The sequence below is a fragment of the Ceratotherium simum genome, unplaced genomic scaffold (assembly GCF_057802395.1).
Source record: "Ceratotherium simum simum isolate JZ-2026a unplaced genomic scaffold, ASM5780239v1 HiC_scaffold_43, whole genome shotgun sequence".
NCBI lineage: Eukaryota > Metazoa > Chordata > Mammalia > Perissodactyla > Rhinocerotidae > Ceratotherium > Ceratotherium simum.
In genome coordinates, this window is record NW_028261259.1 from 939,978 (window position 1) to 959,064 (window position 19,087).

At 50.4% G+C, this 19,087-nt stretch overlaps 2 protein-coding genes and 1 long non-coding RNA gene across 16 annotated transcripts in view; 1 reads left to right on the forward strand and 2 right to left on the reverse strand.

Annotated features, from left to right (window-relative positions):
• The window catches only part of LOC147911321 (uncharacterized), a 207,098-nt gene that overhangs the window by 75,715 nt on the left and 112,296 nt on the right, over positions 1 to 19,087 (reverse strand). The window lies entirely within an intron of this gene.
• On the forward strand, positions 1,412 to 18,460 carry LOC147911324 (uncharacterized). Of its 4 annotated transcripts, XR_015551182.1 has the most exons (5): positions 1,412 to 1,903; positions 14,847 to 16,236; positions 16,316 to 16,673; positions 16,920 to 17,135; positions 18,384 to 18,460. It is a non-coding gene; the product is annotated as an uncharacterized LOC147911324 (long non-coding RNA). The 4 variants fall into 4 exon arrangements; XR_015551179.1 differs by having other exon boundaries at positions 16,316 to 17,135; XR_015551181.1 differs by lacking the exon at positions 1,412 to 1,903 and adding an exon at positions 9,161 to 9,428 and having other exon boundaries at positions 16,316 to 17,135.
• On the reverse strand, positions 8,162 to 16,568 carry LOC147911325 (ral guanine nucleotide dissociation stimulator-like). 5 transcript variants are annotated; one of them, XM_087428155.1, is made up of 12 exons: positions 16,417 to 16,568; positions 15,711 to 15,821; positions 14,863 to 15,053; positions 14,343 to 14,719; positions 13,354 to 13,569; positions 12,883 to 12,986; positions 12,329 to 12,398; positions 10,641 to 10,709; positions 10,142 to 10,216; positions 9,051 to 9,172; positions 8,748 to 8,848; positions 8,162 to 8,441 (listed from the first exon to the last, which is right to left on the reverse strand). In XM_087428155.1, the coding sequence occupies exons 1-12, from the start codon at positions 16,566 to 16,568 to the stop codon at positions 8,305 to 8,307; spliced, it is 1,725 nt and encodes a 574-aa protein (XP_087284281.1). In that variant the 3' UTR covers positions 8,162 to 8,304. The 5 variants fall into 5 exon arrangements, with proteins under 5 accessions (XP_087284281.1, XP_087284284.1, XP_087284283.1 ...); XM_087428158.1 differs by having other exon boundaries at positions 8,319 to 8,441; positions 8,759 to 8,848; XM_087428154.1 differs by lacking the exon at positions 8,162 to 8,441 and having other exon boundaries at positions 8,481 to 8,848.

A 19,087-nucleotide genomic window follows, 5' to 3' on the forward strand; every position in this document is an offset into this window, starting at 1 on the left:
ATCACCTCAAGATTCTCTTTTTGTTTATGGTCTGTGTCACCCTACTAGAATATAAATGTTCTTAGGGTAGATCACTGCTATCTTGCAGCAAGTGGTAGGCGCTGAGTAAATATTTATTAAAGGAATGAAAGTGGCCTTGAATACATCTGCTCTTGACTCACCAGAGAACAGCCCCATACTAAGCAAATGGCATCATTAGTAAAATTTTAAAAATCATATCCTTATTAACTCGTAACCATGGATTCAAGGCTCCCATTTATTTCATACTTTCGAAGTACAGAAGAATTCTGGTGTATTTGGGAATGTTTCCACAGCCTTGCTGTAAAATAAAGCAAGACTTTGTGGCCCATTGATTGCTGGTTCCAGCAGGGCCCATCTCTATACTTACCTCTAAATAATTAACTATAGATTTGTTATCCCAGTGAACAGCGATTTGGTATGGAACCTGTTTTATCAGTGTCATGCAAAAGTAGACATTTGGTATGTCTTGAAGTGGTGATATGGATAATAATGTTGATGCAGAAGAAGACAACTAAAAATTCTCTCTGATCTTTGTTAAGTGTATCTGGGTGAAGGGTATCTTGGAATCACTGGATTTCAGAACTCAAAAAGACTCATCCAACTCTTCATGTTACAGGTGAAGAAAATGAGGTCTAAAGAGGTTGAGAGATTTGACCAGGACTAATTCCTGGGACTAGAGAGAGATCCTCTGATTCTCAGCTGGCCACATTGTCATAGCATCTCCAGCTCCAAACAGCCAAGAGAAGCAAGTCTGTTGACTTCCAGGTAGAAGTGATTCCCCTGCACGTTTTTACTTTCTCTCTCTTAGATGCCTGCTCTGCCCTGACAAGGAATTTATCTGGTGTTTACGCTACACTTAAGAAGAGGAAAATGCTCCTGGCAAACATTATTGTGATTCAGTGTGGCACTGGAGAGCACAGTCATGAAAAAATGAGAATCAAAAGAATAAGAGGTAATTAATATTAGAGAAGAAGAGAAAATCTATTATTTGAGTGGGACATAACTTATAAAGTTTACAACTGGTAAGTAAGTTGAGTAATGTGAAAGGAAGCTAGATTCCTATATGAAACATCAAAAATACTGTTATATGAGCCAGAATTAGTTTAAACAAAAAGGAAAAGAAAGGGTGAGTCCACTCTCTCCTCCTGACCTGGGACGCCCATTGTTCCCTGCCCTTGGACATTAGAGGTGCTGGTTCTCAGGCCTTCAGACTTCAGCTGAGTTATACCACCAGCTTTTCTGGTTCTCCAGCTTGCAGATAGCAGATTGTGGGACTTCTCTGCCTCCATAACCTCGTGACCCAATTCCTGTAATACATCTCCACATCTCTATGTTTATAGATATTCTATTTCTGTTTCTCTAGACAACCGTGACTAATACACATGGATGACAAAGTCCATAGTAGGTGCACAGAGAGGAACTTTCCCAAAGCAAAGGAGGCTCCCCCACCCCACAGGAGAAAGCAACTCATCCCATCCTGGCAGCATGCATCAGCACATGCACGCGCGCACACACACACACACACACACACACAAACACAGCTAGCCTTGAAAATGTACTCAAGCTCAAACTCTCTCTCTCTGCCCTATTGTTCATCACAGTGGTTATTTCCACATGGCATGTTATAAATTCTTTGCAGTTTATTATGTCTTTCCTCGCGTTAAGACTAGGTCAAACAGGGGCGGTGAGTCTGTTTAGCCTTTTTGTAGATCACAGGTTTTACACCAGAGTTTTGCATGTAGTAGGTGCTCTATAAATAGAACGACCAAATAGTTTTCTCTCCAAACTGAAACATATTGAGGAATGAAAAGTGTAGTGTTAATAATTATGATAGGACAACAGGAAAAATATCTGCTGAAGACAGAAATTGAGGATTTAAAAGGTAAGGTGAACTGATCAGTTTTACATTTTAAACAGATCACTGTAACTGGAATCTCGTTGGCTGAGTACAGGGAGAGAGGATTTGGAAATCTTAAGCTGTAATTGCCAATTTATTGCAGTATACCAAAAAAACTTGATATCTTTGCATAAATGTAGTTAAGTGGATGGGTTTAAAATATTTCAGGAAGTGAACTTTTAGTATTTGAATTAGATAGGTAGGTAGGAAGTTAGGTAGGTAGGTAGGTAGATAGATAGATAGACAGATATAATATATGAGCTCTTTGTGTGTGCAAAGCCATATGAGAACACTGTTGAGGGAAACATCTAGAAAATCTACATTAGTCATGTCTATATGGAGTATCCCATTTAGTGAGAACTGAATATTGAAAGAAAGAGATGATGCACATATAAGTAAAGTAGAAAAAAATATCAACAAAGAGGAAAAATGGAGTTTTGTAATTTAGGTTGCTAGAGCAGGAGAGTTCACTGTGTGGGAATGGTATTTTGTGTCATTTCTGAAAGGTGATTAGAAATAATTCAAAAGTGAAGAATCTGTAGGAGGATTCAGGAGGGTGGATGGATGGTTCATTGATATGAATGTGGGGTGGCAGAGTGTCCAGAATGACACTCAGGGACAGACAGGATACTAGCACAAACAAGTGAATTTGGGAACACTGAGAGAGAAGTGAATTATTTGGGAAAGTGTTTTTTTTCAATTTGGAACCTGGACACTGAGTCGAGTCATCACTGATGGGCTGAGTGGGCAGGTAGATATTTGGGTCTGGGGGGCAGAGTCAGATCTGTGCTGATTCTTTGAACATTTTTAGCTCATTAGTGGTATTTGAAGCCAGGGAAATGGATATGATTGCCTAGTAGGAGGGTGCAGGTGGACAGCAGATGTCAGAGCAGGGCTGACATCTGGGAAGCATCAGGCATTGTAGGTTGGTTATAAAGAGAAGCCAAGAAGTGACTCAGGAAGTTTGGAGCAGGAGAAGGACAGTGTAGCACTGGTGGATCCCAAGGACAAATGAGCTTTCAAAGGAACTTGAAGGCCACAAAGTCACATGCTACTGCAGGACATGTCAGACAAATAATGAAAAGGCCACATTGGAATAGTAAGAGCCGTGACCTGTGAGCTTAGCAAGAGAAGCATCCACAGAATGGGGACATGGGATCGGTTGCCAGTGTGGAAACAGAGGCATTGGGATGTAAGTGAACTTTTCACAATGAGTCCCTGGCAGGAGGAGGAGAGGGAGGACATCGAGGGTGAGGGGCATTAGGAACAATGGATGAGGGATTGGTTTGTAGATGGTAGAGATTTGTGCATATTTGAAACATGAGGCATGATCCCAGTAGGGAGGTGATTGAAAGTACTGCGAATATTGAAAGCATAAGGTCATTGAAATGGAAAGATGAGATGAAAATCAGAATGGTTTTAGCTAAGAAAGAAATATATCTGTATAAAACAACAGAAATGGTGTGATAAATGAATTGCTTATGAGGAAAATTTCTAGATCTGATGACTAGAGTGTGAAATCGTTCTTGTGTGGTGGTTAACAATTTGTCTGTGAGATATGCAGTAGGTCAAGAGAAAATAGTTTTATGGAACTCAAGAAATGGAAAGAAATTAACAGAGCATTCAAGAAGCATTAGAGAATGCATGGAGGCCCATTGGTTGCTGTTGATTCTCTGTTGGGACCCCCAGGCTCCTCGTGTGCTCTCTCTTCAGCGGTGATCCTCAGTGCAGGTGTCAACATGGCATGGCAGGTATTTGGAATCATCGAAAGTCAGAGGCTTGCAGGGCAGATATGATGAGAGTAAAGAATTAGGGAGCGTTGTCAGTGGGTTATTGAAATGATGGACCACACAATCCAAGATTAATATGGAGGAGTAGGAAGAGAGAAGGAAGAGAGCCTTGTTAAGATACTCTAACTGGAGTAATCTATTTTCTTAAAGAATGGTTGTATACAGCAGAGTTCTTTGTGTAAAAACTAGAAATGTGGAAATTTGTGGAGGGAATGTGGTGTTTCTGAGTTACTGATTTGCAAGCAGGAGAATTTTGGTTGAAAACAGGCTCTGGGTGTGGAAGTGAGTATCTAAGGGTGGAAGAGTGCATGATTTCATTAGAGATGGGACACTCAAAGGAGTTATGGAGTCCTTGGATCTCTGTGTCCCAATAACGTAGGTTACAGGGTACCAGCATGTGTATAGTTGTCAATGATAGAGAAGGGAAGAGAATAACATCCTTAAGCAAGACGGAGGAGGCAAGTTGTTCTGGATTTGCATTGATAGTGACACATCAGCTTGATAGTGTCCCAGAATCCCGTTCTCAACGTGTGATGCCTATATCAGCAGCATCAACATCAGCTGGAAACGTCTTAGAAAAGAAATTCTCCATTGCCTCCCCAGACCTACTTGGGTTGAGTTCCAGCAATCTGAGTTATAAAAACTCTGCAATGATTGTAATGGACAGTATGATTTGAGACACATTTCTCCAGGGAGAGAAAGAGGGTGCAATATCCAAATGAGCTGCGAACATTCTCCATGGATGGTAGTCTTCATCCTCCTCTTTGTTCACATTTTGCATTTTATTCTGTTTTTAAAGAGAAAGCTCAAAAAATATGTCCTAACTTCATAGTAGAAACAATGAGACCATGAAACTAAAACCAAGTAGAAAACTGAAGTTCTATACAGTCTGAAGGCTGAGCAGCTGTATATTCCAGAGGTCAGTTACTAGAATCACTTCCCATCCTGGCAGTGAGGTCATGTGCAGTCAATGGGAGGAGACCTTGGAGAATCCCCAGCAAGTCTGTGGATACAGGAGACTGCAGGGACTCCAGGTCTGCAGCAGTGAAGGAGAACTCTTAAGTCCTTTGGATTCACAAATACCTTAAAAACAGTTGCACTGGGGGGTCCAGGTGAATCCCTGGGCTGTGGCTGGAGCTGAGGGGTCTGCACACCAGCCCTGAGCCCACCCCTGGCCAGTGTCCATATTGGGCAGAGATGAGTCCTGGTTTGGGTCTGGGTCTCTCATAGCCCCTCTGCAGGCAACGAGCATCTTTTGGAGATATCAGGAGACAGACACAGAAAGTGAAGAAAAGCATGGGAGGGAGTGACTGTGGCCTCGAGGACAGACGAGATTGCCCGGGAGGCAGAGAGAGCAAGGAGCCAAGAAAGGCATCCTGAAAACACAGTGAGGAAAGCAACATCGGTACTGAAGAAAAAGAGAGTGATGTGGTTGAGAAATTCCCCATGAGACAGGCTTGACTCTCACAGCATCTCTTTGTAACGTCCATCGTGATCTTTACCTTTCATGATAACATCAATTTTTATTTTCCATGATTTTTCTTCCTTTTTATATTAAAATTGATAGGATAATTGATGCTGAGGAATTAGTGTTTTGAATGTATATCTGTTTTTTCATTGAGTGTTAACTCAATGAAGAGATGATACCTACTTGAATGAGATTTATCTTTTAATATATATTAAATCTGATTCCATAAATTATTCTGATTTTGCATGTAATTTTTTTTTTTTTTAGCTGATGGAGATTCACCCTGAGCTAACATTTGTTGCCAATCTTCCTCTACTTTGTATGTGGGTCACCGCCACAGCATGGCTGCTGAGTGTTGTAGGTCCACACCTGTGAACAGAATGTGGGCTGCCAAAGCAGAGCTTGCCAAACTTAACCACTAGGCCAGGGGCCAGCACTATGATTTTGCATCTAATTTTAACATAAAATCCATCAATCTTTCTCTTCTTTGTCACATGTTAATTCAGACATAGGTCATTTCTGTATCATGAATTAAGTATCTCTTGTTTGTTACCTGGCAAACCTGTGTAGCTTTGATTTTGGAATCTTAAAAATGAGCATACCCCCTGGAGGCGTTATTTTCCACGGAGAGAACCTTGGCAGCAGGCTCATTGCCTTCCTTCCCTCACTAGATCCAGAGTCCTGGAAATGTGTTCACCTTGCACACAGCACAGAGCACATAGGAATTACTCCACAAACATGTGGTAAGTGAACAGTTGGTGGCATCATCAGGTCATTCACAGAACGAGACTGAGAGAGAGCTTCCTTAGGTCAGGAAGGAGAAGCATTCCTTTATATTTTCAATCAATGTTTTAATTTGTAACATTGTAACGTGAACACCGAGTATCAAAATTGTGTTCTGAAAGTTTTCAAAAATCTCTAAATCTCAGAGTAGAGAAAAATCAACCTCTGTGAACCTGTCACTTGCTTCAAAAATTGTCAACTCGTATATCATCTGGCTTCGTTTACCCTCACACCAACCCCGCTAGAGTTAACCAGCTGAGATGGCTGAGAGCACATCATTTCAGCTGTAAATATTTTCAGTTTCTCTTACAGATGAGGGATTTTTTGAACACAAACACAATAATGTTATCACACACAAAAATAAAAGTGTCATTCCTGTAATCAACTATCTGGTCAGTATCCAAAGTCCCCCAGTTTTCTCAAGGTGATTTCCTGGTTTTGCATTTTATTTGAGTCAGGATCTTTAAAAAACCCTTTTTTTGCAATTGGTTGATGTGTTTCTGAAGTGGCTTTTACTCTCTTACTAGTTCATGCATCTTGATGTTTGGGTGGCATATGCCTGTGTGTGTTTACATGTCTACACCGAGGTGTGAATTCTTTCTTTCCTGGATGGCAGTGCCCTGGCAGGAAGGGCCTGGGCTGTGGGAACCAGGATTTCTACTCTGCATCTGGCTGAACTGAAAAGGCCTTCCTGGGTGACACTTGCAGCCTTCAGAAAGGAGAGGGAAGAAGTACCAAGGAATTCAAGACAATGGCCCTTGTCTTACAGGGTGTTTCCAGGGCATGATGTTCAAAATGCCGGGTGGTAACCCTTTAGCTCCTAGTCGTAGGGTGGGTTCTCAGGGTGAGCTCAGAGTAGTGTCTGTTTACCACCCATGTGTGAAGCGTTTCAGTATTTTAATTGGTAAGTTTGTGTCTGTTGTGTCTGTGTTGTCTAAGATGGGTTGCATTCCCCTGCTGGACCCACTCCTATACCTGCCGCTCTCGTGCCTCATCTTTAAAAACTCCCAACAGGCAAGTTTCACAGCCCCGTAACACACATCCACATAACCACAGCACAGACTGGGGAAAAGAACACAGTCATCCCAGGGGCTACGTGCTCTATGCGCTCAGGCCCAGCTGCCCCTTTGGGACAAGTCAGTAACAACACGACTGAGTGTGTAAACTAGTGATTGTCTGAGACCATGGACCTCAGAACACCAGGGTCCCAGATGTCACCCTAGGCAGCAATGGACAGTGTGGGTCATTCAGTGGCCAGGATTAAGGTCTATTATCTTGGCAAACCAGAGCTCACCCTTGATCCATCAGGCCCAGCCAGGGAGGAATGGCCACGATGTACCTGACAGAGAGGCTGGGGGCCTTCTAGGGAATTTCTGCCCAAAAAGAATCATATAAGGAAGTGCGGGGATGCTGGAAATCCTAGTTCACAGGGAGTGGTGAGGTTTAGGGAAGAAAGTCCTGTTGTAGGTTTAAAAGGTGCATCATGAATCTTTTCCTCTGGATATGAAACAAGTGGGAAAAGGACTTCCATGGCATGGGCCAGGATCCCAGGAGGATTCCAGTCTAGGCGAAGGGTGAACAGGGAGCCCTAGAGGCGTCCTGATGGGGATGTCCTGTCGGCCCTTAGTCCATCAGCACATGGTCTTCCTCTGGCCTTGTCTTTTCCACATGCAAACTTTTATCTTTTTACATTTTTTCCTCATTTAGTGTTGATTCAAATCCAGAGACTGATTAGAAAACGGTAATTTCCAATATTTGGTCAAAAGAAACCTCAATGGGAGAAGCAGAAAACATTCCTTCTTCCTGGAAAACTGTAGAAAGACAGCCGCTGTCCTGGGGAAGGACATGGTCCTGGCAAGTGGTATTTGAAAGACACCCACATTTCAGTGGTTGTTGCTCTGCCTGGGAAAGACCCTCCAACCTCTACATCCAGGGAGATCTGAGGGGCTGTCTCTGCTCCTGGCCCAGGTGAACCACACTGAAATGCACCTGTCCTCTGAGGAAGGGGGACTTGAGAGTGTCATTCAGTAGCCAGGGAGGGGACTGGCCGTCCTCCCTTCTCCCACATACCATAAGCTCTGACCATACATGAGTTCTTAATTCAAGGCAGAATGGGAGATTCTGTGTCTCATTTACATGAGCATGAGAAGTGAAAGAACCACACCACAACACCCAGGCTGTGACAGAAACAGAACTTACTGCAACATTCAAATCTGATATTTACTCTTAAACATATACTAATGCTCCTCCTCAATGGATAAACAGTCCCTGGGGTGGAGATGTCAGGGATTTGGAGGGGGGTCGTGCCCTCCGTCTGGGGCTTTAGGGGAAACCAGGGAAAGTCTTCAGATGTCCTCCTTCACTTGGGGTGGGGGGGAAGAGCTGACCCGGTGCACCCCGAGGGTCCCAGTGTCCCTGCTGCTCAGGAGGAGCTGCACTTGTGGTCTCCGAGGGTTATGGCTCATCGCCAAGGGCACGGTGGCTGCAGAGAAGAAACAGACTATTTTGGGGTGCCTCCCCGAGATTCACGGCACACCTCCCTGGCCCCCTTCACTCTTATCGAAACCCTGTGCCGAGTGCTCAGTCCATCAACAGCACCCCGTTTGTCCCTGATGGGGGAGGCATCATTTAGCATCACCCATTTAAGAGGAGGCAACCGAGTCCCAGAGAGGAGAGGGGAGCAGCCTGTCCCAGGCCTGGTCAGCACTGGAGCTGGGATCCAGGCCCATGCTTAGCCCAAAGCTGTACTGAGCCCCTGGATTCAGTCGCTGCTGCTCCTGACACTCACTCGGCCCTGACCTGGAGGATGTCCGGTTCCTCTTTCTCCTGAAGAGCCGCATTTTGCTCGCCTTCTGGTGTGCGGGCTCCAGCCGGCAGGAGACCCAGTAGCTACAGGACAGAGTGGAACTGTGAGCTACCAGGAGCCACACCTCAGGTGCCCCTCCCAGAGTCTGCCAGCAGCTGAGTCCTGGTGCCCCATGGGTCACCACGCTACGAGTTCTGAGGCTGATCAGCGAGCCAGGCCACAGGCTCTGGAGCTGGTCATCAGAGAGAGTCTGCCCTGCCCTCACCCAACTCCTGTCCCCCTCACCTCTCATGGACATTGATGGGCTCCATGCCCTGGAACCAGGCCCCAAATCGCTCATCGGGCTCCAGGTCATATGCCTTTGCAGCCTGCTGGAGCAGCTGGATCCTCCGGATGACTTTGAGTTTCTGGGATGAAGGACAGGACGCAGAGAGGGCTTGGGTGGGAAACACTGCCAGGGACTTGTGCGGAATGAGGATCTGGTCTGGGGTCTGTGCTCACTCGGGAACCCTCCTTCCTTCCCTCTCCATTCAGGACTTGCCTGTCCTCACAGTTGGCTTGAATTAGTTCCTCATCCAGGAAGGTGTCCTTGATGCCAGCCCCTCCCGCACCCGCCAACGTGATGGGATTCCCAGCTTTGTGGATCTGACTCTCCCAATAAATGTAAGACCCAAGGGATGAGGCCAGAGAAAGTCTTGCCAGGGGAGGTCTCTGATTTCCACATCCCCACCCTCCCCATAGCTGCTCACATCACACCATTTCTGGAAGTTGACCCGACTTCCCTGGAAGGGAGACAGCCAATGACCATCAGAAACAGCCCCCTAAGCCCAGAACCAACCCCCATCCCACCCCTTCTCAGGCTGCAGGAATGTCAGGGCCCAGCAGAGGGCAGACCTTCCACAAAGAGAACTTGACACTGGGCCAGGCTCTGGGCTCCAGGGCAGGAGGGACAGGGGAGCTGAGGCCAGAGACCTTAAGTAGCACACCCTCTCTGATGACAGACGGAGAGACTGAGGCCTCAGGGAGGAAGGGACAGCTGGAACACAGAAGTGCTTCCTCACTTGCAGGGGCTGATGGCACTCCCCCAGGGGCAGGGCCCGAGGGGGAGGCTGAATCCATCTCAGACACAGCCTCGTGCAGCTCTGCAGGCAGGCAGCTATGAGCTTCACCAGCCCAGGTAGACTGGTGGGGGGCTTATGCGGAGAGTGTATTCACGCATTGCTAAGATGGGCCTGACTCCCCAGCTCCCAGGGGTGGCCATGGGGCTCTCATGAGAGGAGGTTTGCCAGGTACTGAGAGCTCAGGTCCCAGTCCAGGGCTCTCGCCACCCAAACATCAGGATCCTGCTCCCTGTCCCCACCTCCAGGCTCACTCACTTCCAGATCATCCGTCATCCCAATGTCCAGCAGCTTCAGGTGATAGAGGAACGTGCCCAGGAAGGGGATGACACCCTGTGAAATCAGGGTGGGAGTGGTGAGATGAGTCCCACCTCTCAGGTGCCCCCATGGACCCTCCCCCCAATCCCTTCACCCCAGCCTCCTGCCCACCACAGACTCCCACAGAGAACAGCCTAGGACCCTCAGCGGCCTCCCCCCATTTGCCCCCTCCAGGACCACCCAACTTCCCCAGTCACCTCCCAGGGGCGGCTTTTGGCAAATCCCAGGGTATGTGGTCCCTGCCCCTCCCCTCCCTAAACCATCCCGGGCCCAGCCCTTCCAGGCCTCCTCCTGGTCACTTCCAGGGCAGGCATTTCAGGCTCTTGGGCTCCAGGAGCTGGGCTGGAGGAGGAGGGACCCCTCTCTTAGGGAAGCCTCCAGCCGTGAGGAGAGTGACCCCTCCTCTGACACCTGGACCCTCCCCCTCAGGCCACCTCACCTGCTGCTGCTGCCTCTCCTGGGCTCCCTGCGGGTCCATCTCATGGGTGGCCCTCACAGATGACACCTCCTGCAGGGTCAAGGACAGGCTCAGGGAGGCCATGTTCCTTTCCCCGTGTCTCCCAGGACCCTGATCTTGGACCCTGGCCATCTGGTGTCTATGGCTGCTCCCATTCCAGGGTGCCCTGATGCTAGATCACTCCCAGGTCCAACACTCCCTCCTCTGTGCCCTCAGGCCTGCCCAGGCCCCTAAGCCTCTCTCCTCACCAGGAAAGTGTGAGGAGGACTCCCCATGCCTCCCAGGGTCCCCTGAGGACTCAGTGTCATCTGACTGTCACCAGTGCTGTTCCCTCCCCCCTCGAGGAGGAGGAGCACAAAGCTCCTGCACGTTCCTGTCCCCCTTGTACCTCATCACCCCTGTGAGGCCTGCACCACAGATCATCTCCCTCCATTTCCCAGATGAAGAGACCGAGGCCCACAGAGGGGCAGTGAATTGCTAAGGGGCCCACAGAGGAGACCGCTCCCCCTCGCAGCAAGAAGCCTTGGCCCCCGGCCTTCACTCCGCCTCCAGACACACCTCGGACCTATGTCCTGTCCTCTGGACTCTCGGGGTGTGTTGAGGCCCTCAGTCAACCTGAGCCATGGATGGAGAGGCACAAGGTGTCTCGGGGTCCCATGCCAGTGGCTTCTGTGTTTTCCAGCCCCCTGGGATTCTCTGAGACCAGGCTGGACCTGAGGCCATGCCAAATGCCTCAGCTCCCTAGGATCCCCTCAGGATGGTCCCTGCACAGAACTCCTCCTTTATTCACTCAAGAAGGGGACCCCCTTGCGCCACATCTGAGTGACAGTGTAGGGGGTGACCACGGCACTGTGTAATGGTGACATTTGCATCGTTTTTCACTTAGAAACTTCTAATGTCCCTTCTCCTTTCTCAGCTCTCATGTTTGAAGTCTGTGGTCTGAGCCTTTGCACAATCCTTAGGCCCCTCCTGCCAGGGCCTCGATGGAGGCCATTAAGAATCTGTCAGGAAGGTCCATTAAGAATCTGTAGGTTCCCCGATAATTCTCATTGCCATCTGGGGCGTATCCTTGTCGACAACGCCCCGGGGGAGACTCACTGGTTTGTCAGCAGTGACCACTATCAGGCTAGAGTGCACAGTCCCAGAGAGCACACAGTTCTGTCCCAGATCCACCATTTGGCCCAAGGCTGTGCAGCCCCTGTGTCCACAAGGCCTGTGTGACCTCACAGTGCCCATCCCTGGGGCAGGCAGAGTGCCCTCCCCTGCGAGCTGCAGTGAAGACAGAAGGAGCAGCAGGGGCCTGGCTTCCTGAGGACAGACTGGGCTGCTTTAGGAAGAAAGGAACCCCCACCCACTCCATCCACCCGCCAGCCTGGAGGATGATGAGGGCCAGCTGATGGGTCCGCATGGAAGCCAGACACCTGCTCATTCTGCCAGCTCTTCACCTCTTGGAACAGTCCAGGCGACACCACTGTATCCCGTGACCAAGGCCTCCTGCCCCAAACAGTCCCCACCTGCCCCTGCAGCTCACACCCCCGCTCCCTGTCCAGCTGGACAAGACAGACCGTTATTTCTCGGGGAACCTTAAGTGAAAAACTTACCAAAGCACATCCTGCCTGGTCCCTCCCCACCTCACCTCCCGTCCTTCCAGATCTCCAGCCTCCACTCACCTCCTTGAGAAGCTTCCTGCTCTCCCGGTGGCATGTTTGGAAGATCTTTTTAACTGTTTGCCAGTTCTTCCTGAGGAGGGAAAAAACGAAAGAAACACTGTGGAGTGGTTTGAGGGTAAATCCCTTTTGTTTGAAAACCCAGAAGATCCAGACAGCCTGGATGAGCATTTTCACTGTGTCGTCTGAGCCCTGAGGTGTCTGGGACTGGGGAGGGGCTCTCCTATTGTCACCTGGGGCCTCCATTCTCTTATTTTCTCAGCAGATGTGTTTTAAACAGTCTTAATTTCACGTGGACAGAGAGTTCTGTTGCTGCAAACACTTGAAAATCTTCAATTTGGTCCAAGCCATGATCTGTCACTTAGGGAAACTGATTCCTGAGGCAGAAGCACTGGCCTAAGTTTTCAGAAAGACTTGAAGGCTGCCAACCAGGTCAGACCCTATCCCCAGGGTTTGCTGTCTCCCAGGAGGTCCCAACTGACTGAAGGGCAATGCCAGCCCTGTGGGGGGTGTCTGGTCCACCCAGGTGGTGCTCGCATGGAGAGAGGCCTACCCACCTGGACACCTGTCTCCACGTGTCTTTTAAACATTGAATGGAGGGGCCCTCCAGAGCCCAGAAGATCGTATGGAGAGAGGAAAGGTTCCTCAGGCCGTGGCATTCCTGGGGAAGGAAAGAGAATGAGCTGTGAGGGGGAGCTGGAGCCCTGCTTCCTCTGGCTTCTGTCCCCTCATTGACGTCTCCTGTCCTGGATGAGACAGCGGCTCAGGGAACCCGGAAAAGGCACAGGTGGAACCTGATGAGGAATACTTCCAGGGAGGAGGATTTTAGCTCAAGCCAAGAAAGGAGCCCAGGAAGGGGTAAGCTTCCTACCACTGGGACCAGGAGTCAGGTCATCGAGGCCTGGCAGGAGGGGCCTAAGGTTTGTGCAAAGGCTCAGACAACGGACTTCAAACGTGAGAGCTGATAAAGGAGAAGGGGCAGTTCCCCTGACTCCAGAGAGGGGCTCCCAGGGCCTCCCACATCTTACCTTGGCCACCTGGATCCAGAGCTCCACCACCCTGGCCCTGTCCTGGGCCGTCATGCTTGGGTCCCCAATGCAGGTGGTGATGATACATTCGACCACTCTGTTAAAGTGGGTCATGGTGACATGGATGGTGGATTCCAGGTGCTTATTGCCCCTGTTGTCACCCTGGGACCAGATGGAGTCCAGGAATTCGTGGGGCCTCACTGTCTTGAAGAGCTCCTGGGGAGGACAGGGAGTGTCACCCAGCCCTGCCACAGCCCAGCTCAGCATCTGCAGCCCCCAGTCCCAGGCTGAGTCAGTGGTGAGAGCTGGAGCTCAGGAAGCTGAGAATGCGGCCTGAGGCTTGTGGGAGTCCCTGGGTGTTGCCTGTGTCCCCTGAGGGCACCCAGCACAGGATGACTCAGGAACCGATACTGTGGCGCAGGGAAGTGGCATTTGCTTGCCGCCCAGTCTCACTTCCTCCAAGCACCAGAACTCGGCTCCTGCTTGACCATCTCTAGGGGCATCTTCCTCCCATTCTGACCATCCTGGGGTCTGACTCCTCTTTCAGATGCACATTCCCCCAAGGCAGCAACAACCACAGGCTTTGTTTGTCTGCCTTGTAGTCATGTACACATGAGGTGCCTAATTAGTGCTGAGGCTGTTGAGGCCTCCTGGGCAAATGAGTGAACTACCCAAGGACGAGACAGCGCTTCAGTGTGCTCCCCTCCCCCACCAAAGCGCAGACTCTGCCCAACTTCCTCTCTGCTCCCCCTCATCCACCTGCACAGCCACTCTGCACGGCAGCTGCTCTCAGTGTCCACCCCTACTGTCCACATGAGGACAGCAAAGGCTTGGGAGTTAAGAAGGCTGCTCAGGTCACATGAGGGTAAGTGGGGAAGCAAGAGGTTGGACCGAGATCATGGGATTCTGGATCAGGAAATGGCAGGTCTGGGGCAGCTGATGGCACAGGGAAGGCCGGCCCCACCTGCCCTGAGAGCCCCGCTGCTCACCACATCCATCAGTGTCAACTGCTCTGCCACCAGCCGGGGAGGGAACTCCAAGAAGTCAAGCTTCTCCTCCCTCAGCAGGTTCTTGGTGGTCACGTCCCAGGGGCAGGTGGGCTCTGGGGCTGGATCTGGCTCTGCTGTTATCTCTCCAGGTGGAGGGAGGATTCTCCCTGGAGCCAATGGTCCAGCTGGCTCCAGCTCAGGAGCTGGCACTGGGGCTGGAGCTGATGTTGGTGGTGGCTCTGGCCCTGGAGGGACTGATGGAGGTGACTCTAGCTCCAGCTCTAGCACAGGTGGTGGAACTAGAGCCGGAGCTGGATCTAGCCAGGGAGCTGGCCCTTGCTCTGGCGCTGGAGCTGGAGGGAGCTCTGGAGATGGTACTGCAGCAGGAGAAAGAAACAGTGTCACTCAAGTAGCTGACTTCCCCTGTGCCTGTCAAAGCCAGGAAAGACCCCACTGCCTTGAAGTGAACCAAGCCTCTGAACACTCTGCAAATTATCTTCCCAGACTGCAGTCGCCTCACCTTCCAGCTCTGCCTCAATGGGCCGTGGATGCTCCAGCTGGACCTGGAGAAGGTAGGCGTGGCCCTGCAGCCCCGAGCCAGGCAAGCTGAGATGCAGAGAGGCCAGCTTCATGCTGAAGCAGGGATAGTGCAGGAGCTCCCAGAAATCCTGCCCTGGGTCCAGGCAGGTTCCCACCAGAGAAGAGATGGCACTGGGGGAGGCAATTGGGCAACAGAGTCAGAGGCCTGGCCTTTCCCTCCACACTTCTCACCCAAGGCACCCTGGCTTGGGACTGGGCCCTATGCCTGCCCCTCTCCATCCAGGTGAGAGCCACATGGCAGCCCTGACCCCTGTGAGGCTGTCCTGGCAGTGGCAGGCCTGCTCATCCAGCAGGTTGACACAGAGTCTGTTGTGACTCTCTTCCCACTGACACTCTTCTCCTGAAGGTCTGGGACACAGCCCACCCCAGCCCTCCATGCACTTGTGCAAGTGGATTGAGCACTGAGACAGATTTGTGACCAGGTTGCTCACACACCTCCTGTTCTGGGCCTGGAGGCGGTGGTGAGAAGAGGTAGATGTGGAGAAGGGGAGGCAGATTAAAATGGGTCTGTGGTGGGAATGGGTTTCTAGGGGAGAACTCAGCACAGCCACCCCTCTGGTTCCCAGGGGGCCTGGCACCCATCCATAGCTCTTTGACTCCTGTCCTCCTGGAGTGGAAGCCACCGGACCTCTGCCTTCCCATGGGAATCAAAAGATGCGTGAGATGCGGCTTCTGACAGGCTCCCCTCAGCCACAGCCTCCATCTTTCCCCCCACAGCTTGTTCTGTAGAGACAGGAGGCCGTCCTTCTGGACCCAAAGACCACTCACTTTTTTAGGTGGTCCTGCGCTCTGCCCTCCTGGCTGGAATAAGGGGAGATGCCTCCAGATGTCAAGGAGGCTATGAGGGCATCCCTTGGGATGGACGGTGGATGACAAGACCTGCGAATGATGTCTAATGTCAACGTCTGACTCTCAGACGGAAATTGAGGCCACGCATTGTGTCTCCTTCTTTCACTGAGTTTACTGTCTCCAAATGTCCTGCATGCAGTAGGTGCTTAATCTACATGGTTGAATGAATGTAGTCCACCCAGAACCATCCCAGACACCTGAGTGGGCCTAGGGCCTCTCTGCTGCCCCAGAGATCCTTGATTGGCTACCCCAAGGAAAAGGACCAGGACCAGCTGGATGGAATCTCCAACTCCTTGACAGGGTGGTTTCCATGTGCTTTTCCAAACTCAGAAAGGCCGCATCTCAGAGATGGGTGAGTAAGACTACTTTTCACGGGGAAGAGAGAAATAAACACCATGAACAACCACAGCACGTCCACAGCCCTCTCTGCAGAGCCAGGCACCAGGTAAGCAGCCGCCATGGCTGATCCCATGAGTTCCTACAAGATCCCCATGAAATTTATCCTTTCCCACACTACTTTTCAGAGGAGCAAACTGAGGCTCAGAGAGATTTGGTGACACTCCCGGGACACACAGCTGGCAGGGGGCAGAGTCACCATTGTGCTGAGGAGGGACTGGCCACTCACCTAGTAAACAGCTGGTCCAGGACGTGGTGGGATGTGTCTAAGGCCGAGTAGTTGACCATGAAGGTGGTGAAGCTAGAGATGTTCCTCCTCAGGAAAGCTGGTGCGATGGACTCTGTCAGCTTCTCCATCATGCCTGTCTGGAGGGCCCGCATCCTGCAGGCCTCATTGAAATTCACGGTGGACTCATCCTCACACTGAGGGAGAGGAGGAGGGACATACACTCAATGACATCATGGTGAACCAGCGGGAGGATTGAGGTGACTTTCTACCCTCCTGTGTAGCTGGTGGGAAGGAGTGGAGGTCCAGATTCCTTTAGGAGTGGGACTGTGGAGCACTCTAATGAGAAAACCCTGGGGGGTTCCAGGGGAGACTCAGATTTGAGTCTGCATTCTAGTAGTGCCTTGGTCATCTCAGAGTCCTGGGTATGAAGACCCCTCTGCACCCACACTCACCTCAGACCAGCTCTCTTCATTGATGGACTGGTGCACCTGTGTCCTCTCCAGGGAGATGGCGAACTGGAAACCATCTACCAGCTCCTCAACCATCACTTGGGTGCAGCTCTGCAGTGACAGTGCCCAGAAGTCAGGCCAGGAGGCATCAGGGGGCTGCCTGGACTTCGCCACAGAGGGAAACCCCACCACAGTTCAGGCACACAGGGGCATCTGCATAGTCTCCATCAGGGAAGGAATGTGAACACCTCGATGGCCTGGGATTCACATGTGGGTAGAAGAGCTTGGTCCCCAGCACTCACCATCCTCCTCTGCAGCCAAGATCTTCAGTATGAACATGACACACAACCAGATCTCCACCATTTAGCTACCTGCTCCTGCTCAGGGTGGTTCCTCCTCATACAACCTTCTCTATCTCCACCTCCCACATACATACACACACACACACACACACACACACACACACACAAAGAGGGTCAAGGGGTGTGGGGCTGTCCATTTGGGATCACAGTTGTGGCCTGACCTAGAGTGGCCTGCCCTGGGCTATGCTGTTACCTGATGGTTCCTCCTGCCAAAAGGCCACAGACATTCGACGTGAGGGCTGAGCCAATGTCTAAAGCGACTTAACATGCTCTCATTCTTGGCTTTCCGGGGGCCAGAGCCTCGGAAAGTCACAGGACAACACGAGAACATCCTGCTGTGTCGAGTGTCTCCACTCAAATGAACTGGACAGGAGGCTGTGGTTACAATGTGGGTGCCTGGTAACCAGAGTTCTAAGTTCTGTTGGGGGCTGTCACCAAGGAAGTGAGGTCACTTCTTCAAGGTTCTATTACTTGGCCCCTTCCTTCAATCAGACCCACCCAAAGCCCCCACTAGGCTGTTGGCTGCTCTCCCTCCTTGCCCATGTCATCTCCATCACTGTACACAAATATCCATCACCACCCTCCCCACAGCTCCTTGGGAGTGGAACCAGTGGCCAGCTTTGAGGAGACAGAGCTGAAGTCACACCTCTTTTATCCTACCAGTTCTGTGTCCTGGAAAAGCCACTGTGCCTCTCAAGATCTCCCCAATCTCCCAACCTGCACAATGGGGATGGTGCTAAAAACAGCTTTCTAGGAACATAGTCAGGTGTATATGAGATAATACCTACAACACCTTTGGATTGGTGTCACATGTGTCTAATGCTGGCCATCCCATCTATGTCAGTTCCATCTGTGCAGCCTCCACAAACCCCCACTCCATACTTCTTGCCACACATCATTGGCCTGAATTTGGTCTGGTCACTCTTATCTGCAAGAGGGGTTAGGAATTTTATCTTTTAGTTTGTTGAATTGCCACCCAAAATAAAACTGATTCTCTGTTCTGAATATTAAGAGAGAAGGTGAACAGTGGAAACTACCCGTGCTCTCTCCCTACACTAACCTCCAAGTTGAAGGGGAGGAGATGAGCTTTTCAGATGAATCAAGCATGTATTTACCTACCACAGGCTCTCTTTTCTTGTTGTTTATTCATCCACAGAGAACAAGAAGTCTTGCTTCCAAACCAGAATGTATGAGACGTCCACTGCCCTCTGTTCCCAGCAGAATGACCAGAACCAATTTCTTGGCTTTTATTTCCCCGGCCCTTGTAAGTAGATCTGAGAACATTCTTTCTATGTCCTTCATAGAGTGGGTCTGGGAGGGTCTGAGGTTGTAGAGAATTGTAGGCAAATAACAGGCTCCTGAAAAACTGAGTCAAATTGAATCTCTGTAATTCAAAGAAGGAGAGTGATATCAGCATCATGGTGGAAGAAGACACCTCCTGTTTTTCTACTCCTGCACTAACAATGCTTTGGCATCCATCCATAGACAAAAGTGCCTTTGTGGGAGAAGTGGGATCCAGCACCATATGGCAAGGGACCCAGAGCGAGTCTCACCCACCCATGCATCTGGTAACAGGCAGACAGACCTCGGTCCCAGCTCTGGACCCTGCAGTGGCCCGTGAACCAGCTCAAGCTCCTTTCAGCTGCTGCACGGAAACCCCTGAAAACACTGTCTTAGATCATGACACACAGAGGAGAGGGCCTTTGTGGAAGTCCAGGTTTCAAGAAGAGAAGTTCCAGCCCTCTGTTGGAGCACAAAAATAGGAGTCTGGATGGGTTGAAGAGTTTGGAGGCATTGGCAGATAGGTACTCTTAGAGGGCTTTAAAGGATGTGGATCCTGTAACTGCACTGAGCACTCCA